At 51.6% G+C, this 23,403-nt stretch overlaps 2 protein-coding genes across 23 annotated transcripts in view; both read left to right on the top strand.

Moving 5' to 3' along the window:
• The window catches only part of ZNF638 (zinc finger protein 638), a 55,450-nt gene extending 41,026 nt beyond the window's left edge, over positions 1–14,424 (top strand). For all 4 annotated transcript variants that reach the window (XM_040554969.1, XM_040554971.1, XM_040554973.1 and 1 more), the window contains exons 20-26: positions 201–250; positions 4,191–5,610; positions 6,237–6,302; positions 8,842–9,841; positions 12,303–12,395; positions 13,175–13,293; positions 14,116–14,424. In XM_040554969.1, the coding sequence (XP_040410903.1) occupies positions 201–250; positions 4,191–5,610; positions 6,237–6,302; positions 8,842–9,841; positions 12,303–12,395; positions 13,175–13,293; positions 14,116–14,175 (2,808 nt within the window). In that variant the 3' untranslated portion in view covers positions 14,176–14,424. The remainder of the gene's footprint in view (positions 1–200; positions 251–4,190; positions 5,611–6,236; positions 6,303–8,841; positions 9,842–12,302; positions 12,396–13,174; positions 13,294–14,115) is intronic.
• A 2,858-nt stretch (positions 14,425–17,282) lies between these two features.
• DYSF (dysferlin) overlaps positions 17,283–23,403 on the top strand; it is a 93,375-nt gene continuing 87,254 nt past the window's right edge. For 7 of the 19 annotated variants that reach the window (XM_040555067.1, XM_040555073.1, XM_040555069.1 and 4 more), the window contains exons 1-2: positions 17,283–17,409; positions 22,991–23,046. In XM_040555067.1, coding sequence (XP_040411001.1) covers positions 17,322–17,409; positions 22,991–23,046 — 144 coding nt within the window. In that variant the 5' untranslated portion in view covers positions 17,283–17,321. Of the gene's footprint in view, positions 17,410–20,763; positions 20,953–22,990; positions 23,047–23,403 lie in introns of those variants that run through there. The other 12 variants (XM_040555072.1, XM_040555068.1, XM_040555056.1 and 9 more) reach the window with 4 other exon arrangements.

Genomic DNA, 23,403 nt, shown 5'->3' with positions numbered 1-23,403 from the left:
CAGCCATGCGCTTCTATTTGTTGTCTTAGGAAGTCCTTGTTCTGCTGAGCAGTTTTAGACTAGTTTACTGACGTTTGATCTTTCAGGTAATACATGCATAAAATCTGGGTTCGTGGTGTTATTAATTAGCTGTCCTGTGCAAACACTGTGCTGTTGCTTCTGAAAGTTGTAGATACTGAACCCTGACTTTTACCTTTCAGGCTGAAGCTATTAAAAAAGATGTGAAGAAAGAGGAACCAAGCAAAGGAAGGTATGCCTCTCAGATATTTAAGATTTTTCTTATATATATTGTTTATGGAATGCATATCCAACATTAAGCAGATGCTGAGCCATCTCTAACCAAGCATGATGAAAAGACGTGCTGCAGGATGCATCAACTGTTACCCGCTGTTACTTCTTTCAACCTTCTGTGTGTTCTGTGTGTGCAGGACGTGTGGTGTATTGCTGTAGAGCTGTAATGTTTGTGTTCACCTTGAAATCTGGGGCTTTAAAAGAACATGGAGAAATGGGGTGAAATCCTGTTTTCTGTGTAGTTTGTTGAGATGTTGTTGTTTTAATAATTATGGCCAGGATTTTACCACAGGTCCTGGAAAGTGTGTTGGGATATACGTGTTGGTAAGACACTTTTTGTTGTGTTTAACCAGGAAGCGTTATACTTTATTTCGTCTTACAGTGCTTTCCTCTGTCGGAGCACCTGGCTCTATTGTTTCTGTTTCCAAATGCTAAAAATAAACTTGAACTTCCTTGTTTAACTTATTAACATTCACTTCATGCTGTGGTACAGGTCCCTAAATTGATTTTAAAAATGTTTAGATGCTATATTAACATCAGAACCTAGAAATGGGAAATTGTGGTTTTGGTATGTTCCGTTAAAAAAAAAATTGCTTTACAGACATTGCTTGTGGTAAAATTTCTAATTGTGGAGTAACTATTTGTTGGTTTTTGTCTTGGTTATGTTTTGGGAGTACTTTTGTAAGTGGATAGATGATCATAAGGGTTCTTGTTAACAAATATTTAAAACACCTTCTGTGACTCAAATCCGTATTTCTGGATAAGATTTGTCATTTTAAAAAAAAAAAAGCTACCTAATAATTGTCCTTAAATTTGAATTTCAAGTAATGACATTATATACACTGTTACGGACTGTTACTATATTTCAAAAAAACCTGTTTCTTTCAAAGCCAGACACCCCTAATTTCATGAAACTTCTCCTCACACCCTGGTCAAATTGGAAAGCGTTAGTTTGTGCACTGGCTCTGAACCACACGCGTGTAGACATGCAGGTAACCTTTTTGATTGCAGACTGGTGGGCTGTAGCTAGCAGTGATAATTCAGCCAAAACAAGTCACTCCTTTGGGTGCATCCCAGCCCCTGCAGAGCGTCCTGCCGAGGCTGGTGAGCAGGGGGCAGAGCTGACATTTTCCCTGCAGATAAGGATGTGCGCATCCTCCCTGTGTGAGGCAACTCTCCTTGTCAGCCTCCGTGACCTGACCAATTTTTTGAGTTACATTTCATAAGAGGCAGAACATAGCTTAAATATCGTTATATATACGGGAGGGCCTTGCCACGTTTTTCTGGGGAGGGAGGGAGCAGCAGAACTGGCGCAGCAGAAGGCAGCGCCTCCTCACTTGCCTTGGAGGTTGTGATGTCGAAAAAACTTTGATAAGCTTTTTGAAGCTGGGTTTTTGCCCAAACTGAGTAGGGTATTCATCTAACCTTGTGGTGACTGACCTGCTTTTAGGAATGTTGATGCATTTTAGGAATGTTGATGCATTTCTGTTGAATGCTGATTTCATTTCTGTTCATTTGTTTTCTCAGCTAACAATAGCTGAAACTTTTCTTCACCGGGTTAAGGATCAAGGTCTGTCCTCCTGCTCCTCTTTAACCCTGAGCGACGTGTGGATAGCAGGTTGTGTCTGTTGTGACGCAGCCTCGGCTCTCTGTGCTGGCACTTCCAGAACCGAACCCCTCCAGGTCTTTCCCTGGCTGACTCGGGCAGCGATGGCTGCGTGTGGCCGCTGCTGCAGGGACGTGCTGGGCAGGGACCGAGCGCCAGGCATTTGGTTCACCCTGTGCTGACTTCTGTGCAGGACATCCATCTTGTGGGTCTGTGGGCTCCTCACCCAGTGCCTGACAGATCTTTTAAGCGTCTTCAGGTACCTCGATGCTTCCTCATGCTCGCTCATCTTTCTCTCTGCACGTTGCCACCTTTGCAGAGTTCTCCTTCCATTGCTTCAGTCCGCTTTGAACCCGTCAGGATGTATTCTGGAGGTCACCAGCGCTTTGTGCAAGGCACAGCGGGGGTGCTGGCAGGAGGGGAGGCATAAAGTCTGAGAATCCAGCGACTACTACCTCGTTTGAATCGTGTAGAGGATAACACGTGTGTGCTGCTTGCTGTAAGCCGTGTAGTTAGCACGTGGTTGTAGTGTTCACTGACATTTTTCCATTCCTTGCAAAAGTGTTCAAAGAGAGGCTAAGCAGGGCACAGCTTAGCAAGGTGCTAGAGCCTGTATTTAATCAAGCTTTCCACGTGTCAGTGGCACAGCTGGGCTCTGAGATACCCAGGTAATGTTTTGCTACGCAGACACATGGGACCCAGAGCCCAGAGGTCTGTAGGACGCTCAGATAGTGGAGGAAGTGAACTGAAGCGTTTTTTGCTTTGGAACACTGTCAGTGTTTAACTGATGTCAAAATATCCTTCGTGCTGTGACTGAATAACCCGACACCACAGCCTAAAAAGCAGTTCAGCCCGGACTGCTTAAACACTCACGCTGCTGGGGTCCACCCATGGGGCTGGGGCTGGGTGCAGGATGCGTGCCCTCCTCTTGTGCTGAGATGCCCGGTTACAGCTACGCCAGTTTTCGCTTGGCTCTGTGAAAGAGCTTTGAAGCAGAATTCACATCCCTTCTTCTTTCTCCTCTCGCATTTTGGAGCAGCAGAGGACGGTGCCCTCGGGGCTGGAGGAAACCCTCGCGATTCCTGGTGGTTTCGTCGTGCTTCCACGGCACAGACTTTAACTGGGTTTTGCCTGTTGTCATCGCTCTGACTCCACGTGTTGTGTGCTCCTCTTGTTAGCCCTTCATCTGCCCCCCTCCAGACTTAGCATTCGTGCCAGCACCAGGCCCCGTTCTATCTGTCCTTCCATTTTCTTGATGAGACTGTACTGTTACCAAAATGGCAAGCTTTCCTTACCTTTCTTACTTTTCTGAAGATTAATACAAACGCACACTCTTTATCCATGTGCCTAGGTTCAGAGAAACCATAGCACAGCCTGCTCCGTTGTGTGTAACCACGGAGTGGGTGTCTGATGCTTCTGTGTTTGCTTCGGCACCCGGCGAGATCATCAGCTTTGGTGCTTCGACGCCCTTCCATCCTAAGAGGCGGGTGGTCTGAGGATGCTCATTTTCTTGAGCCTCGTGGGAGAAGGGGCACAGACATCTCTGGTTTTAAAGTCTCCCGAGATCATTTTTGTAGGATTCTTTCTTTCAGAGAAACGCGTTTTGACTGTGACTGGCGTTCTCTGAAAGGCACCACGCTCTGCGTGTCATCCTGGGCTTTGTGATTTTGGGAGCTGACAGTAGGATTATGTAGTGAAAACAGAGCCCGGCCAAAAGGAGCCTCTGTGCACGCATTGTTCCTCGCCGTTGTGTGAGGTCAGTGGAGCTTAAAAACAAAGTAATGCCTCCCTCCCCAAAATGAGAACAGGCTCAGCTCTTAGCTACTGGAGGAGTTCCCTAGCTTAGTGACTGCAGTCTTCAGGCGTAACAGAACTTCTGCTGTAACAGAACTTCAGATGTAACAGAACTGGTAATACACAGGGAGAGTGAGGCTTTGGTTCATGTGCTTTCGCAGTCTGCCTTTTATCAGGGGATCTAAATTTTAGGAGTTCACATCAGCAGCGAGGTCACAGGGCACAGCAGTACCGAGTACTACCTTGAGAGGTCTGACGACAAGTAATGTAATTCAAAGCCTAAGAGTCTTGCAGTACCGAGGTGGACTGAGCAGAAGCATAAAACTAATCAGCCGTTCGCCTCAGTATTTTTAACCGTTTTAACACTGATAGGCCAGATTTCCAAATGCTAAGCACTAATGCGTCAGGAAATCACCCACCATTGGCGTCAAGAGGTTACTGGTAACTGTAGAATTCTCAACATAGTTTGATTTCTTCTGTTTTTTTTAAATGCATTTAGCTCTGGCTTGAAAAAATATCCAGAGGGATCAGGAGTGGTGCAAACAGCAGCTGCTAATCCTCCAGTAGAGCCCAGTGTGGCAAAGAAAGAACCCATTTCCATCTCTAATGTCAAAGACGAGATGTCAGCAGTACAGATAGAGCCCTCTGAGTCCCACCTTGAAAGAGCAATAAGGGAGTCTGCTCCAAGGCTGGCAGAAGCGCCCGTGGAGAAGGAGGAAGTTGAACTTGGTGTCGCATCCATCAACTCGGCTGATGCTGAACTACTTGGAGCAAAGGCAGAAGAGCTGCTGCTGCCTCCTTCCAGCCTGGAGAAAGAAGAGGCAGTTACAGATGATACTAAACTGGAGTTGGGCAAGTCTGCTGTTCTGTCTGCATCGGAGAAGGAAATAAAAGCGAGAGCTGAAGAGTTGTCTGCTCCTGCCACTGAGCCCCCAGAAGAATCGTCCGACGTGGGGAAGGTGGGAGATGTGCCGTCAGGCTCTGCTCTGAAGCTGCCAGGAGGGAAAAAAGCAGGGGCTGTCCCTGAAGCCGTGCCCCCTGATTTGGATGCAGCGTCAACGGAGATGGTCTCGTCTGCTGTCACACAAACAAACAAAAAGTTGGATGCTCTTGAAAAAAATCGTGTCTCTGATGCTGTGAATACCGAACGTGAAAAGCCTGTGACTCAGATAACGGAGAAGAAACCTGCACTTCAAACTGGAGTGGCCGTGGAGAAGAAAGTGGATGTAGCTGGAGCAGCCACCGAGAGGAAGCCAGAGGAGTCTGCGCTCAAAGCTGGAACAGCCGTGGAGGAGACCCCCGAAAAGCTTTGGGGCAAGACTGGGGCAGAGCCAGAGAAGAAACTTGAAAAATCTGTGGCCAAGGTTGGGGCGTCTGTGGAGAACGCTGAAAAAAATGTGAATGAAAAGAATGAGGGGAGTTTAATCAAAGCACCCCAAAATAAGGGAACGGGACCAGCAAAAGTTGATGAAACCTGCAAAGCACTTCCAGTAAACTCCTCTTTATCTGTCAAAGAATCTTCCTCTGTTGGTAAAGCGATTTTAAAAGCAGTGGTGTCTCTTCCTGATGTATCCAAGTCAAGGGTTCCAGTGTGGAGAAACGAGCCTTCCCTGTGTAAAGGAGAGGAGCAGAAAGCTGCCTCGAAACCTGAGCCCCGAGGACAAGTGGTGGCGGAGAAGAAAATTGCACCAAAAGAAGTGGGTCCTCCGAGAGCTGGTAGCAGCCGAGCGAGCCTGGGAGACGGCAGCGGCAAGCCTAAAGTGAGCAGAAGTTCTGTGGTTGATGGAAAGGGAGGCAATGGGAGGAATTCATCTCAGCAAGAGAAGGACTCGCGAGTGGAATCTAGGGCTAGTTCAAAACAGTCTCAAGAGGGAGAGAGTAGATCATCCAGCACGAAGAAAGACAACAGCAGCAATAAGGTGAGGAGGGCAGGAAGGCCGGTTCAGTGTGCCCGATCGGTAACTAACTCCATGCTTCTCTCAGATGTTGAGTATGGGACAAGGAGAGTATGTTCCCCTTCCCCTTCCCATAAATCACTCAGCTGGTCTGGGCCAACAGACGAGTTGGAATAGCAAGATGGTGGGCAACCAGTTGCTTTTAGCTGCACTGTGTGTAATGCAAGGATGTAACTGGTTTGAAAATGCTACTCGGATAAAATTGCAGGAAGGTATTTTTTTTGAAGCGAGTCTTTATTGAGTGTTATAACTTTATGTTCTTGGATTAGTTCTGAATGGGAATCGATAAGCTTTCTGTCCTTTTGTGAGCTGATATTTGCTTTGTCAAGTCCTGCACAGACACTGGTTACTGGAAAGAGGTTCCTAAGCAAGGTGCTACCTGTGACTTGTTGCTAGAGACTGTATGCCTGGACTCTACCGCTGACGGTTGGCGTAGCTCTGTACTTGCCAAGCATGTGATCAGAAGCAGCAATCTGGACAATTAAAAAAAAAATCATTAAGGGAAAAGTTCGTGGTTTTTTATTTTATTTTCCTTGTGGACAGGTTAGATGCCTTAACTGATCTCTTGTCAACTTTTGTCTGACTTGCAGGCTTCTGTTGGCGGCAATACTAGACCTTCGAAAAGTGGCGGTAGCAGCAGTGCAAAACAAAAGGAGGTAAGGATCTAACTGTAACTGCGCTTAAAATACGGATTGTCTTGACAGTGTGTGTACTGAGAATCTTCAGCGTTCTTCCTAGGGAATTCTTGGGATTACTAGTCGTTAGACAACAGGCATGAAGCTGTAAAGTCAAGTCATTTGGGAGAGGAGCTTACTTCAGGAAGTGAGTGTTAAAAGGAGGTGGTTCTTGGTCTTGGTTATCGCCTGTTTGGGAGAGAAAGAATTAATTAACTGGATCCTCAGTTAGCTACATAACATCTTTATCCATCATCGCACTTGTGAGCAGAGGAAGGAAAGTTGAGGTCCTCTAGCTCTTGATAAATGATTTTGTGTAACAGCAGGTAGTCAGAATTTCTCCATCCACAGTGTCTCTTGCATGCAAAGGGATTTTCCACGGGTTGTTTAGCAGATTACTGTATGTTTTTGTTGACTTGTTGGTTTGAAGAAGAACTTTGGAGCTATAGGCTCAACTACGAAAGAGTCTCTCTCTTTGGTAGCTTGATCTTTAGGAAAGAAACACAGACAGAAGGTAATAAAAACACATGCGGATGAGGTTGTGGAAATAGTGTTACAGGATCAAAGCAAAGATCTACTGGGTCAGTAGTGGGTTGCTACGGAAAAAGGCTTCCTGACCTGGAGTTGACAACCTGGATGCTTTTATTAATCCACGTAAAGTTCTAGCCTGACCAGAATGGTGCGTTTGTGGAGTTGTGGCAGTAATGGTAGTAGATAACGCTTGTATGATGCTCCAGATACCTTTTTTTAATCCCCAAGAGCAAATTCTTCAGCATTTGAAAAAAGGTTTTGGAATGTCTTTTACTACTTAGAGCTTTATTCTTTGCTGCTGTACAGCTGATAAGAACCAATATCTTTGTTCTTCTTTTCACAGAAGAAAAAATCCAGTAACATTTGGTTTAAGTTGAAACATAACCCCATTTTCTTGCATTTTCTTCACTGTGCCTACTTTGCATTAAATATTCCTAAACTTTCTGCATCAGGATGCAGGTGGAGGCACATGCTGTCCCTACCATTTGTTAGCTTTAAAGCAAAGAGGGGGAGGAATGTAGCCTTTTAGTTTCAGATTTTTTTTCTGGAGGTCTGTTTCTAGTATTTCTTAGCCGTGCAGTCTTACTCATTGACATAGGAAAGTTCATCTTGCCTTGGCCTTAAAATTCTGCATTAACAACTATTTTTCCCTCTTCTTGTGTTGGACACCAACCTGTATTTGACAGTAAGACAGTTTTACAAAAAAAAAATAAGTCAGAATCATTCATTGAAGAAATAGAATTAATAATATGGGACTATGGATATATGGATGTGTTTTACGGTCTAGAATTAATTTACGTTAATTGCCTTCAAGTACACATCTTATACATCTTACCCACCTTAGGCTGTTGTTCTGATTATAAAAGCAGAGCCATTTCATAGTGAACGAAGCGTAACGCTCTATTCCAAAAACATTACTCTGTCTACTGAAATAGCCTAAAAGTAATTTGGGTTAATTCAGTCTTTCATTAAATTCAACATTTGTCCATTCATCCTCCTCCAGATGTTCTCAGCTGCAAATGGCATTAAATCGCTGCTAATTCTTTCCAGTAGTCCCAGAATAAATTGCACGAGCCACGATGGAAGGCAGCACGGTCAAACTGCAGGGTAGTAGGAGTTTTTGATACGTGACACATTGCAGGAAGATGCTGTGCCTCCAAGTGAGGAGAAATGGGGGTCAGTCTCTGTCGTTCTACCAAAAGAATATGGTAATGCGTTCACCAGAAGGCTGGAGCTCGTCCTCCTGCCCCTTACAAAGCACGGTGGGCACAGGAGGAGCAGCAAGTCTGCCAGGGAGTCTGGGGGGCTAGGCAGACCTCAACGGGAAGGACAAAATGGTCTTGTGCATGTTATTTATAGAGGAACAGGGGCAGGTTTCAGTCCTGGGAGCCCTCTCCTAGGCTGGGGCATAGGGCTGTCTGAGAACCTCTCTGGAGCTGAGATGTTAGTAGGGTGAAACCCAAGAGACGAGATAAAACAGTAAAGAGTCGTCAGGACAAAGACGACTTTGCTGGATCAAACCATCTACTGCAGTATCCTCTGTCGGAGCAGTGCTAACAGCATCTGCTTAGGGAAGAGGCTGAGATCTGACGCAAGAAAATAGGGTTCTTGAAGGATACTCTGGAGTTATTCAGATTTTCAGTAGACTTCCTGCAGGTGAATGCAAAAATGCGCACAAGTATTCAGGGCGTTGGCCCGGTTCTTTTAATAGACATAAAGATTGGCTGGTTCATCCAGCTGTGCGTTTGAAAAAATCCTTTGGATTTCTGAGCTAATATCCGCTTAATGCAAATGGTGAAATAACGAAAACTGTTCCGTGTGAGGTGGAAGGCCTGAGCATTTTTTTCTACCTTCGAGTTGAATTTTCTTTCCCTTCATCCAGCTTCTGTGTGTGTCGTATTTTTCATGAGGCACCCTGTGGACGGAGGTAAGTGTGTGTTATGTTAAGCTGAATGTTAAACTGTTCTGTTCACGTTTTTACACTCCGTAGGAAGAAGAGCTGTTTCCGTTCAACCTGGATGAATTTGTTACTGTGGATGAGGTAGTGGAGGAGAGCGAGTCTCCTGTTAAAACACGGCGAAATCCACCGAGGGGAAAGAGGAAAGATGGTGCTAAAAATAACCCCTCCTCTGAACCAAGTTCTAAGAGAAGAAAAGGGAAAAGCTCCGTAGCACGCATCGCTGAAAGCGAGCTGTCTTTTGTCACTTTGGATGAGATCGGCGAGGAGGAGGATGGGCCCGCACAGCTGGTGGGAGATGCTAACCTAGAAGCGCTCAGCGACCCGCAGGGCCTGGTGGTGGTGGATGAAGTGCTTGAGGAGGAAGAGCTGATGGCAGAAGTGGTGAAGGATCCGCAGTCGCTTGTGACTTTGGATGAGATATCTGAACAGGAGGACCTTGGCTCCCATAAGGACGTCCCCGGGTCAGTTTTTGAGGAGCAGGATTTGAAAACTGAACCCTTGGTGACTGTAGATGAAATTGGCGAAGTAGAGGAGCTGCCGCTGAATGAGCCTGCAGATCTGAACGTCGAGGATGTGCTGAAACAGAAGGAGGACGATAAAGGGACTGCTGAGGATTCTGGAGATTTTGTTACCTCTCAGGTGCCTGACGATCCCAGTGCTTTAGTGACAGTGGATGAAATACAAGAAGACAATGAAGACAACCCGCTGGTGACGTTGGATGAAGTTAATGAAGATGAAGATGATTTTCTGGCTGATTTCAATCGCCTAAAAGAGGAACTAAACTTTGTTACGGTAGATGAAGTTGGAGAGGAGGATGAGGAAGAAGAAAATACTTCCCTAGGGAAAAATCTGAATGAAGATGAAGACGATGAGGATATTGTTGCTGTTGCAGGACCAGAAGAAGAAATTGCTGCCATTGCAGGACCAGAAGAGGAGGATATTGTTGCTGTTGCAGGACCAGAAGAAATGGAAATTCTAGGAGATATGAGTCCAGAAGACGAAGATATTATTGCAATCTCAAAGCCAAAAGGTAAGGAACCTCTCGTAGCTTCCATAGGGGAAATAGAAAATAAGATGCTTGTAACCGTTGCACAGGGAATGGACAAAGGCATCCTTGTGGCAAATAGAGGAGACTGGAAAAAAACAAACCCAAATCTTCCACAAAGTCAATAATTGAGTTACTAGGAAGGAAATGAAGACTGGTAGTGAAGAGCAGTCTGAAGGTAGGGTATTACATTAATGCAGTTTAGGGTGTAGCTTTTTCTCTTGATGTAAAATTAAGCAGCATGTTCTTTTGAAATGTTCATTTGGTGTTTATGATGGCTAAAATTGGGGAAATGGTTTCTCTCCTAGCCTCTAACGCAAAGCTTGGTAAACTACCTAACACTAAAGATTATTTGTAGTCTTTGATTACAGAACCACACTTTATTAAAATGGGAGAGTCAAATGAAATAGACACACACGTGCAAAGAAGTAAGAGCTTCCAAGCTGGATCTAGAGGGAAAAACATAGGAGCATATGGTAGTATGGAATAAGGAAAGGGTTAAGAAATGCCCAACAGAACCAAGCAGGGAGAGCTAGATATAACCTGCACACAGGAAGACTTTTGGCCAAAGTGTGGGTGGGAGGCTCTGCGTGACGCAGTCCACAAGTATCGAGATTTTCTGTCTCTGCTGATGCAGCTGAATGCTGACAGCGGCGCCTTTTGTTCTGCTGTTCTGGAAAAGCTTTTGTCCATCTCGCTCTTACTGCGTAGCAGAGGCAACCCGAGTAGTGCAGATTTGGAGGAGTTGCAGAAGCGAGAGCTATCGTGCTTAAAACAGTATTTTAAAGTTTAGTTTCTGTGAACAGCAGGAAACAGGTTGGTTGACTGTGTACACACCAATAAATATTGAAATGCTGTATCATGTTGTAATATTGTTTGTTATAGAACGTAAACTTCCATGTGATTAACAAAAGCATTTGTTGAAAATATTTTCTGTTCTATAAGCAAGGAAGTTGTAAAAAGACCTCTTAAAATATCCGAGCACTTGCGTGGATTTCCGATCTAGATGGTAGTGACAAATTATAAAAACGCTTGAGACACAGTAAGTGATTTTAGCTCTACTCCATGTAGTAAAAATCTCAGGAAAAACAGGTGGGCGTAGAAAAGTTCTTCCTGAGTTTGAGAAGCTGAGCAAGGAAGCTGGGAAAGAGAGGTTAAAGCAGGTTGACCGGTGTTACTGCGAGTCTTGAAACCTGACTCCAGCAGCAAAATAGGAAACGGGTTCTCAGCTGCTGCGAGGCGAGCAGGGTGAGTGAGGGCGGTCAGCCTGCAGCTTGTAAAGAGCTACGTCGGGTCTGAATCGGGTTTGATGCCGTGGGGTGCAGTGTGCTGAAAACTGGGCGCGCAGCAGGCTGATGCTGTCCGGTGCCTTCCTTCAGCAGCTTCCTGGTTTTCGTTAGTAGGGCCAAAGGCTTCATTGCGTTAACCTTGCTTAAGGCGGGTTGGCGTTGAAGTTATTTGAACACAGAACTGGACGGAAAGCAGCTATTTTTGATGCGGGTCTTTGCCAGATGAACTGTTCTGACAGGCTAAAACCCAAACAACTTGCTTATCTTGTAGAAGAGATTGTCAAGCTCCCTGGCTCCAGAAGAATCCTAAAATGATAATTTAGATACTGCCTTGGAGCTGGTTCATCTGGTGACCAAGCCTTGGTTCGCGTTGGCTCTGTAACAAAGCTGTGTTCTGCAGTGGCCACGAAACTGGCAACTTAGTGAGTGCCCGTATTAAAGCCAGGTAGCTTCTCCTGTGTTACGCTGTAGTTCTGGTGAACCAAAATCACCGGAGAGAGTTAATTTTGCTAAAAGCTTTTATTCTTTAACTCCTTTTCAGTTTTCTCTGATTTCATCAGTTTAATTATCTTCACGGGAAGGTGGAATTTGGTAACAAATCCTGTTCAGGCTGTTGGATAGAGAGGTAGCAGCGGAAGGCTGGGGTAGTTCACAGAAAGAAGGTGAATGCTTAGGAAGTGAGGTTCGTTCCTTGCTGGAACAACTTGCTGAATGCGATGGGTGTGCTGTTGAGGGTATTTTTTTAAAACAATAATTTGTTTTGTTATGTTTAGGTCGAAATCCTGTTGTTGGACCTTGAGGTAGTTTAATTCAAGGAAGTCTGGTAGCTTGCCTTATGAAGATAGTCACGAAGTTAGCGTGAAGTCGCTGGTGAGAGCTCTGGAGCAGAGCAGCTGAGAGCAGCGGTGGTGCAGCTGCGAAGTGCAAGGCTTTTGGCCTCACCAGCACACCAGTACCGTAACTGGGAGCCTTGTCCTCGGGGCTGGTGCCAGGAGTTCCTGAAAATTGCTCTGTGCAGAGACCAAACCGAATAGTGTAGAAAGCAGTAAGGGCCATACAGATCGTTTTTGTTTCAAGCAGTAACGAACCATTTAAGCTAGGTCCGGGATGCTCTAAACTAGTGGCTGTCTGTGTTAATGTGCATTTCTGGCCTCCAGTAGATCAGCTGGGATCGGGACGGAAAGAACCAGAGCCTACGCAGAAGAAAACGGCTTCTTTGGATGCATCAAAGGTGCAAAGTGCTCCAAAAGGTAAAAACAAAACTAGCCCAAATGCTCCGTACTGTTCTTGTATGATTCATGGCCCAGAATCTCTCTTTACGAATGCAAGTTTAACATGTTTCTGCTGTTGGTTTCGTAGCAGCAGCAAAGTTAAAAGTTCATTTTACTAAAATTTAATTTACAAATACAGACTAATTTATTTCTAATTAGCACAGTTAATTGTGCTGGGATTAGAGCAGTAAGGAAACATTACAAGTTCTGCTACCAACTTTCTCTCAGTGTATACAAATGAGGGAACTGCTTACATCATTATAAAAAAAAAAAAAAAGCGTGTGTGTATATACACACCAGGATTTTCACGTAAAATGCTTTTTAGACAAAACCATTGAAAGTATTTGAACTGTAGAAGACGTTGCTAGGAGAACACGGATCGTTGCCTGATGGCTTGTGCAATGTTTTTGTGACAGAAAATGTTCACCTCGCGTGCTGTAGGACAGAGGTTAAACTTGGCGAATGGGTTGTATCTGAAATGCTTTATGTAGGGCTAAAAGACGTTAGGGTGGTTTCAGGTCCAGAAGTCAGTTGTGCTGTTCCCAGACAAGTACAAGTACGTGCCCTTCTCTGTTTATTGGCAGTAGGGCAGGGGAGCAGCTCAGATTAGAAGCATCGTTTTCTAAATGCTGAAAAAATGTAGCCAACATCCCTCCAGTAATAACAAGTTATGCGGATTTGGCTAAAGGAGTCTGATTTTTTTTTATTTTTTTTAGCTGTGTTTTGTTAACATTGTGTGCTCGCTCTCTCTCTGTCAGATTTAGATTACCTAGTTCCGAAGGCTGGCTTTTTCTGTCAGATCTGCTCTTTGTTCTACGCGGATGAAACGTCTGTGAAAAATCACTGCAAGACACCGCTCCATCAGCAAAACATGGAGGTAACGCTGAAGCTTCTCCAAACGCGCAGGGGTTAAAAAAATACAGTTTTAAAAATGTGTGCTTCAGTGAGTGCTAACAATCTCCTAGTTGGCATATGGGGCTCATGTTAATACTTCAAGGGGTTTTCATTTTAAACTCGGACACAAATATAACTCAGTTAACAAATATATTGTTAATATGTTATAAGCTAACAAATATACAGTATAATATATATATTATATAAATATATAAATGTGTATTATATATAAATATATATAATATGTATATGTGTGTATGTGTGTGTATATATATATATAAATAAAATACTATATGTAAATATATATTATAAGCTAACAAATATATTGCTAACTCCTGAAATTAGCCAAATTTATCATCTCCGTAAGGCCTTTCTCACCTAGGATGTTGTGGGGAGGTGCTCGTGTGTGCACGAAGAGTAGAAAAGTGGGAGGGTGTTTGTCAACGTAGGCTTTTCTGTGCTGGGCATAATGAATCCAAACGCAACCTGTGGTGGACTCTGAATTGCCATTTTCTGTCTGATGGGCAGAGTAAGGTACCCAGCGTCACGTGAACCCCCGATCCCGAATGTTTTGCTCTCTGCCCCGTGAAAATTCCATTCATCACCCTTTGGTGATGGAGTGCGTGTCTCCAGGGGTGGAGGGTGAGTATTTTTTGGTGCAGATGGCACAGTGCCACCTCCAGGAGTTTGCTGACATTTGGCTGATGGCTTTTTCGAAATCTGGACTGTATTTAGAGCATGATTTTATTGTAGCCTGAGGAATAATAGAGAAGCATCTTTTCACTGGCTCTCCTTTTTTCTACAGAAATTCATGGCCAAGCAGAAGGACGAGGGTAACAGTGGGGAAGAACGGAGTTCAAGGTGATCAGAGGAAAGAAGAGTTGTTTCAGCAAATTAAACTTAGGGTCCAGTCAATTTTGTGTATTTTGTTATGATTTAATTTGTAATTTTGTTTCAGAAGCAAGCATTCATGTTGTATAAATTTGAGCTCAGTATAGACGGACTAAAAGATGTATGGTGGCTTTGATTTGTATATCAAATCATCTGACTCGCAAGAGATTTCTTTTACAAGCGTTGACATGAAATAAATGTTCTTATTGTATAGTTAACACCAGGGGATGGTGTTTGGTGTGATTTATTGTGATCCAGAGGGCTAACGAAACACAGCAGAGCGGGGAATTCACTCCGGAGATCTCTCTGGTGCCGCTTTGCAGATGACATTTCACATTCTTCATGTGCTCCAGTCGTTCACCTTACTGCCCCAAGTCAGCGACCGTCATGGTAAAGATTTCAGTGATAACAAGAGGGGCTCGATCGTGCTGGGCTTGCTCTATCGATTTTTTTTCCTATGGCCTCCGAAGTCTCACGGTGAAGCAGGACTCCAAGACTGAAACCATCAGGTGGAGCAAAGCCTGTAGCAGCGCCGCAGTAACGCGTCATGCCTGCAGTCAGCCAGGGAGGTCACTGTCCCTTGCTCTGTCCCTGGTGAATGAGTTGCCTGTTTGTGTTGGGTTGTTCTTTTTCCCCTGCTTGTTCCAGTCTTGGGGTAGAAGCATGTGGAGCACTCTGCAGCACGGCTGAACTTTGTAACCTGCCCTTGAATGTTGCTCTCTGATCACTCTGGGTCTCTGATTCAGCATTACCAGCATGCCAACCCAAGTCTGGATCAAAATTAACTTTGCTTTGAGCTTGCATTTTTCACCCAGCCTCTTGAAATTTATGTCAGTCTTGGCATTTTTTTTTTTTAATTCGCTATTGTCACTGCCACTCCTTCCAACGTTGGATCGGTGCCTTTGGCTGAATTCGCTTCCTGGCGGTGAAGTGTTCCGCTCCTGCGTGTCCAAGGCGAGTGAGGCAGCCTCTGGTTCTAGGTGATGGCGATGTTACAGGCCATGCTTGTACCACAGCTGGTACAAAACTCTCGTGTTCAGACCTCTGGCCAGTAAAGCACCACAATAAACAACTTAATAGGGAGCACCCACAGGCAGCTGATGTGCAACACCTTCCTCTATGGGAGATGATTCCACGAAGTCCCTTGCATTTGCTGAACCTTGCTGCTTCAAGATAAGCACGTGCAGGAAGAGGTGTGAGTAGGTACTTGTATCTCACGTACAGAGGCTGTTGAATGGTACCGAGCACCCCCTGAAGCCAGCAGCGGTGTGCACGCAGAGGACAAAGCTCTGCTCTCCACGCTCCAAGCCGAGGACCCGGCCTTGGGCTGCTCCCAGAGCAGGGATGCTGTGTGCCACGCAGGTTACCTTTGCAGGTCATGGAGTTCAGTTCGTGACTTCAGTTACTGTGGGTTGGGATTTTTTTTTCGCTTGGGTCCCTCGGTGAAGAAAGCAGCCGTGGGCGAGCTTGCTGCCTGACGTGCTGGTGAACCGCGAGCCTGCTCTGTCCTGGCAGGTGCAGAGCCCCCCCGAAAGAGGAAAGTCTCAGAAACGTGCAGGAGGGAGTTAGACAACGAAATCCTTGGCAGGCCAGGGAGCGTGATTCGGGGTGAGAAAAGCCCACACGTCTGCCCCCTCCTTTTCTCTCTCCCTTGGCTGCTGGCAGGGGCTCTGCTCATTCCAAGCAGTGAGCAGCGCAGCCGAGACTGGCGTGGTGCTGTTTAACTCCTGACTTACCGGGTGATTGCCGCTCTTTATCAGCGACTGTTGGGTTCTATGGTTCGGTTGTAAGAGAATTTCTAATTCCTGCCCGAAATAACGCGAGGCAAACTGGAATTCAGTGAGAAGAGCCTACGACAAGCAGCTTTCTGCACCGGGCTCCCCACGGCTGGCTCCGGCAGAGCTGCGCCAGTGAGCTGCCCCCGGGGCTGCTCTTTGGGGTCGGGGGGCTGTCCCCTTCGGCCACGTCTCTGCAGCGCTGTTGCATTTCTTCCCTGACTTCTCTGTGCGCCGCTGATGCCCCGAGCTGTGCTGGGAGTCCCTGAGGCCGCGCTCGGCTGGGGGGGGGGAACGGCTACCCCCCTGCAAGCCTGGCATCTGCTGCTGCGCGTTGCTTGCCTGCTCCTGGTTCTGCTCCGCGTCCCCTTTGCCTCCCTTCACGCCTCCCACGTTCGTGCCTGGCCCTTTCCTTCCAGACCCCAGCACCTCTTGCACGCAGCCCGCCAAGCGCTGCAGCTGCCCCACGAAGACGCGCTGCTGAATCCAGGAACGTCAGGAAAACAACGTTTCGTCCCCCCCTGCGGTGGTGTGGAAAAAGGGAAAACAGGTTAAAAGCCGTACGTATCTCACCGAGGGAGCTGTTACTTTCCCTACGTTGCCCCCAAAACCGCACCTCGGCTCATCCTGCGGCGAGCAGCGTCTCAGGGGCAGGGGCTTTATTTCAGAGCTGCTGCGGGGGGCTCCCCGCGCCCCCCTCCCCTGGGCACAGCTCTGGGGACGCAGCCGCAGGCTCCTGGCAGTTTTAGGTGAAATCCACGGGCTTTTAGCAAAGTTCCCTTTGCGCTTGCCGGGTATTTAGCCTGACCTGCACGTGGCCCCCAGCCCCGCAGTGCCAGCGGTGGGAGTCCCAGCTCCTTGCTGGGGGCTCTTGCAAAAGGGGCGAGGGCTGAGCGGGGGCCTGGGGGGGCGCAGGGACAAACCAGCCCCCCCCCCACCCCGGGGAGCAAAGGGGACAAACCAGGGTGCAAAGGGGACAAAGCAGGTTTTGGGGCGGTGGCCTCTGGGTGAAGCCCAAGGCACAAACCGGGGTTCTTGGGGCACGGGAACGGGGCAGCCCCTGCTGGGGCCCGGGGGGGGAGGGGGGGGGGGCATTGCGGGGGGGGTCCTGCCCGTGCTGGGAGGGACCCCCCTGAGCCTCCTGCTGGGCAACCCGGCCCCAAATAGCCCGGCTCAAAGGGGCCGGGAGCCGTGGGAGCCCCCGGCTGGGGGAAACCGAGGCGGACCCGGGCTCCCTTCGCCTTTAAGGGGCGGGGGGGGGCGGGGGGGGGGGGCCGCGCTGCCGCAGTGCGAGGGCGGCGGGGGGGGGGGGCCCGGGGCCGGTAACGGGGCCGGTAACGGGGCGATGCTGCGCGTCTTCGTGCTGCACGCCGAGAACCTCCGCACGCCCGACGCCGACATCAGCGATGCCTACTGCGGGCTCGTCTTCCAAGGTGGGGCCGGGGGGGGCCGGGGGGGGGCCGGGGTTGGTGTCTGCGCCCCCCCCCCCTCGTGCTGGGCGTGCCCGCGGGAACGGCCGGGGCCTGCTGGGAGCGGGGGTCCCGCTACGGGGGGGGGTCCCATTATGGGGGGGGTCCTGGTATGGGGGGGGGCGTGGTGTGGGGGGGTCCCGGTATGGGGGGGGGGGGGGTCCCATTATGGGGGTCCCATGCATGTGCAGGGGTCCCGCTATTGGGGGGGGGTATGGGTGTGTGGAGGTCTCGGTGCGGGGGGGTGTCCCATTATGGGGGTCCTGTGAATGTATGGGGGTTCCAGTATGGGGGGGCGTGGATGTACGGGGTTCCCAGTATATGGGCGGGGGGCTATTATGGGGGTCCCGTGCGTGTGTGGGGGTCCCAGTATGGGGGGGGCATGGATGTACAGGGTTCCCAGTATATGGGGGGGGGTCCCATTATGGGGGTCATGTGCATGTGTGGGGGTCCCAGTATGGGGGGGGGGGCACGGATGTGTGGGGTTCCCAGTATATGGGGGGGTCCTACTGTGGGGGTCCTAGCATGGGGGGGCATGGATGTTCAGGGTTCCCAGTATATGGGGGGGGTCCCATTATGGGGGTCCTGTACAAGTGTGGGGGTCCCAGTACGGGGGGGCGTGGATGTATGGGGTTCCTGGTATGTGGGGGGGTCCTGCTGTTGGAGGGGGGGTTTGGATGTGCATGGTTCCTGGTACGGGGGGGGTCCTGTGCACGTGCAGGGGTCCCAGTACGGGGGGGGGGGGGCATGGATGTGTGGGGTTCCCAGTATGGGGGGGGTCCCCTTAAGGGGGTTCTGTGCATGTGTGGGGGTCCCAGTGCAGGCTCCTGTCAGCGTGCAGGGCCCTAACGCAGGGGGCCCAGCACGGGACTGCTGCGGGGCCTTCCCAGTTTGTGCGGGGCTCCCAGTACGGGCCTGCCTCGGGCCTCCAGCCCCCCCCAGCAGCCTGTCCGCGTGTCACAGAGCCACCCACAGCCCCCCCTACCCCCACGCAAGGGGGGCTCGGGGGGGGGGGCCGGGGGCACATAGCTGAGCGGTGACCGCAGCGCAGCACCAGGGCTATTTCTGGGCCCTGCTGCTCTCGCGGGACGGCGCTGCCCGGGGGACGATGGCCTTGGGCCTGCGGGGTCCCAAATGCTCCCCCCCCCCGAGGGGTGACGGAAGAAATGAGGGGGTGTGCGATGCGTCACGCCTGGTTCGCGATGCCCTGGGTGTCTTTGGGGTGAAAAAATGCCTTTTTATGGCTTGCTGGAGACGGGGGAGCGTGTGTCAGCGCTCGTGTCCTGCAGCTGTGCCGGGCTCTGCGGCCGGGGGGGGACCTCAGGGGGGGACCTTCCAGTGGCAGGAGGTCCCCGTCCTGCTGTCACGGTGCCCAGTCATGGGAAACCCCCCGCCTGCAGGGCTCAGCTCCAGCTTTTTCTTCTTCTTCCCTTCCGCACGTCCTCGTCCTCACCCGCTGGCAGCGCGCAGGGGCTGTGACGAGGGGACCCCCCCTCTGCTCTAGGGGTGGGGGTGGCAGCGGGGATGTGCTCCCCCCACACTGGTGCGTGCTGGGCAGGGGGCTCGGGGCAGGGGCTGCCTGCGTCTCACCCCGTGGGCAGGGTTATGCTTGGGGACCCCCTGCCTCAGGGCACTCAGAGCCCCCAGCCAGCAGCGAGACCCCCCCCAGCAGCACCGGTGCTGGTGTGTCCCCATGGATGTCACAGTGTCCCCAGCAGTGTGGCACCCCCAGGTCCCTGATGCAGGGAACAACCCCGGCTTGCTCCATCCCCGGGGTCCCCATGCTCTGCATTCGGGGGGTGTCACCCCTGGGGTCTGGGCACGTGGCATCCTCCGTACCCCGAGGGCTGCTGCCCCGGCATCCCCATGGCTCCCAGCACCCCCAGGTGTCCCGGTGCTTGGTCTCTTGCGGCATTTCCAGGTCCCGGTGCCGTGGCATCTCCAGGGTTTGTAGCATTCCTAGGGCCCGGTGCTTTGTCATGCCTCTTGCTTGCGACATCCCCAGGTCCTTCCGCTCGGTTCTCCTTGCAGCTTGCAGCAGCCCTGGCTTGCTGAACTCCCTGTCCTGCTGCTCCAGCATCCTCAGAGCTTGCAGCATCATCCCTGGCGCTCGCACACCCCTAGCTCGCAGCAGCTCTCTGCTTGGGCATCCCTGGGGCTTGCAGCATCCCCAGCTCACAACATCCCTGATCCTGGTGATTTGCTGTCCTCTGGGTTTGCAGCGTCCCCAGTCCTTAACAACTCCAGGATCCTGGGGCTTGAAGCACCCCCGGTGCTTGCAGCGTTCACCGAGTCCTTGTGCCCAGTTATTCCCAGTGCTCTGTTATCCCAGTGCTTGCAGCACGCTGGGGTCCCAGTGCTCCATTATACCCAGTGCTCACTTATCCCAGTACTTGCAGCATCCCGTCCTAGTGCTCACATATCCCAGTGCTTGCAGCATCTCTGGTCCTAGTGCTTGGTTATCCCAGTGCTTGCTGCATCCCTGGTCCCAGTACTCTGTTATCCCAGTGCTTGCAGCACCCTGGGGTCCCAGTGCTCCGTTATCCCTGGTGTTTTCTTATGCTGGAGCTTGCAGCATCCGGGGATCCTGGTGCACCTCTATCCCTGGAGGTCGCTTATCCCGGAGCTTGCAGCAGCCCTGGTCCCTGTGCTCTCTTGTCCTGGGGTGTGCAGCACCCTTGGGTCCCGGTGCTCTGTTATCCCTGGTGCTCTGTTATCATGGAGCCTGCAGCACCCTTGGGTCCCAGAGCCCCATCATCCCCGGTGCCCTGTTATCCCGGTGCTTGCAGCACCCTTGGGTCCTGGTGCTCTGTTATCCCTGGTGTTTCCTTATCCTGGAGCTTGCAGCATCCATGGATCCTGATGCGCCTCTATCCCCGGTGCCTGTTGTCCCGGGGTGTGCAGCACCCTTGGGTCCCCCAGGGCGTGCAGCACCCTGGGGTCCCGGTGCTCCTTTATTCCCGGTGCTCTCTTATCCCGGGGCATGCAGCACCCTTGGGTCCCGGTGCCCTCTGTACTGGGGCGGGCAGCACCCTGGGGTCCCGGTGCTCCGTTACCCTGGTGCCATCTTGTCTCGAGGCGTGCAGCACCCTGGAGTCCCGGTGCCCTCTGTCCCGGGGCGGGCAGCATCCTGGGGTCCCGCTGCTCCGTTATCCCCGGTGCCCGCTTGTTTTGGGGCATGCAGCACCCTTGGGTCCCGGTGCTCCGTTATCCCCGGTGCCCTCCGTCCCGGTGCTCGCAGCCCCCCGTCCCCTGCACCCCCCGCCGCTGCCGCACCGAGGCGCTCCGTGGCACCGCCCGGGCGCCTCCTCCAGCGGCCGGGGAGGGCCGGGGCGGGGGCCGGGACCGGGGCCGGATCCTGCCCGGTGCGGGGCCCGGCCTGGCCTCTCGGTGCCCTGCTCGGCCGCCCAGCCATGCTGCGCTGCGTGCTCCAGCGAGCCAGCCACCTCCCCAACCTAGAGAAGGGGGACAGGCAGAGCGACCCGGTGGCCAGCCTGACTTTCCGAGGTGAGGGCACCCCAAATCTGCCCTTTGGGGCTGGGGGCGGGGGTGGGGGGGCAGGATTATTGCTTTGCCTGGATCGAGTTATCCCCCGTTTGCAAACTTTTCTGCAAAGCCCGGGGTCCGCGGGGTGCCCGGACAGGACGTACGTCCTGTCCGGGCACCCCGCGGACCCCGGGCTTTGCAAAGCTCCATCCTTGCCCCAGATCCTTGCAAAATTCCCAGGGGACCCCCCACGCACTCCCCACTACCACGTTGACGTTGATCCCCTCCATCCCCGTCCTCCAGCACGTCCCAGTGCCTTGCTCACTTGTGTTGCACATCTGCTGAGGATGGGGGTCCCTGGGGTGGGCTCTTCCCCCAAGCTTTCGGGGTGTGCAAAGGGGGGAGTGAAAAATCCCATTGCTTTGGTGGTAGTGGGGATTTTCCCCAGGGGAGGACCTGGGGACAGTAATTCAGCGCCGTCCCCAGCTTGTGGCACAGCGGGGTGACCCCATGGGGCGAGCGCCGGCAAAAAGCAGGGCGCCGCTGCAGGGCGCTGCGCCCTTGGGTGCCCTCTTGGTTGCTTTTGTGCTTTGCTCTGATTAAAGGCTTTTAATTGCTAGTACGAGATTTGTAGTAAATAAATAAATAGCCCCGTGTCTCGGGGTTCATCCCGTTGCTGTTGGCACGGAGGTGACGCTCAGAGGCTTTCCTTCGGCCGCGCTGGGGCAGCGGGGCGATGCCTCTGCACCTCGAAAGCGCACGTTGGGAGGATGTTGTTTCTTTGGCACCCGCTTCCTGGCGGTGGAAAATGTCCATTTTTAGAAAAAAATAAGGAAAGGAAAGGGATGATGAGTGGCTTCTGACCAAGCCTTTCCTGTGCTGTGCTGCGGGTGGGGGGAGCGCAGAGCTCCGAGGTCCCAGGGGGTTCCCTGGGGTGGGCTCCATCCGATGCAGAAAACAGCTCACGGCCAGACCCTGGAGGCACGGGGGAATTCTAGGGCTGTGCACAGCTCTGTGTCTCCAGGATGCACTGAAAGCAGGAGCCGTGCCTGACACGAGGGATGTTCAACGTCTCCGGTGCTTGAGGATGTTCCCCAGGGCCGGGCACCATGCGGGGACGCGTCCCATGGGGCTGCCTGCCAGCGCACGGAGCCCTCCCTCCTCCCGCTGGCTTAGCTCGGGGCCGGAAGGTGTAGCAGTGGCTCTTTAAAATCTGAAATAGGAAAAGATTAATTTGGCAATGCTTAAAAAAAAAAAAACACAAAAAGAAACCAACAACCAGGGGGGCTGTTCTGAGTGCGTGGTCTGGGCTCCCCGCCGGCACCGCGGTACCTCTCTGTGCGCACATGGCACCACACGGCGGGACGGGGCCGGCGGCCACCCGGGGTCCCGCGGGCTTTGAGTCACCGCTATTGTTCTCGTGCTCTTCCTTTTCCTCTTCCCCTGGGCTTGCGGCCGTCCCTCGGGGCCGAGCTGGCGTGCTGCTGCCTTCGGTGTGAACCCAAGGCTCCGGGTTTGGGCGGGGGGCACCGCGGGCTCTCGGCGCTGGGCTGCGCTCAGCCGCTGCCGCCTGGCTCCACGGGGACAGGACGGCTCCGTGGGGACGGGGTGGCAGTGTCCCTGCCCTCACCTCCTGGGGGTGTCTGTGCCACCCCCCCCCGGTGGAGCCCATGAGCTTCGCCCCTGTGCCGTGCGGTGCGGGGGCCCTGGGTCCCGGCTGGGGCAGGTGCGAGGCGCAGCGAGGGGCTGTCCCGCTCTCCGTGGTGCTCTCCAGCCCAAAAATTCTCCCCGGAGCATTTACAAAGGGAGGCAGAGCCTCCTCCCTGCCCTGCCGTGGGGAAACTGAGGCACGGCACAGCGAGAGGAGTGCCCGGCGTTTTCTTGGGGCTCACGGGGCAGTCCCAGAGCCCAGCCTTTGCTCAAGGTTTGGCCTGATCCTGCCCCCGGGAGCCTCTCACCCCTTCTGCTATTCCCCCCCACACACATCGGGGTGGGGGGTGGGGGCGGATCTGAATTTTGGGGCCGTTCCCGTCAGACCCATGCGCGTTGCTCCCCACAGGCGTGAAGAAGAAGACAAAGGTCATCAAGAACAACGTGAACCCAGTATGGAACGAGGTGAGCACGGCTCCATCCCCGTCCCCGTGAGCCCGGGGTTGTCTCCGTTCCACGAGGACGCAGGAACGGTGCGGGACACATCCTGCCGGGGGCAAGGAGAGCCGTGAGCTGGCTCCGCACGGCCCTTTGCTCCAACCTCTTCCCCTTCCATCAAGATCTTATCAGGGCCAAGCACGCAGATTAAAAGAAACCGTATAAAAATATAGCAGCTCGCAGGGAAAACAAGTGGTTTACGCATCAGCCTGGCCCAGGGGAGGATATTTTTTCCTTCTAACCCTGACCCGTGTGGGTCAAGGTTAAAAAAAATGGCTTTTGGCGAGCGAGCAGTAACACAGTTTCGGTGCAGAAATGCTGCGT

The sequence above is a fragment of the Cygnus olor genome, chromosome 4 (assembly GCF_009769625.2).
Source record: "Cygnus olor isolate bCygOlo1 chromosome 4, bCygOlo1.pri.v2, whole genome shotgun sequence".
Lineage (NCBI taxonomy): Eukaryota > Metazoa > Chordata > Aves > Anseriformes > Anatidae > Cygnus > Cygnus olor.
This window is presented reverse-complemented; position numbering and strand designations above follow the sequence as displayed.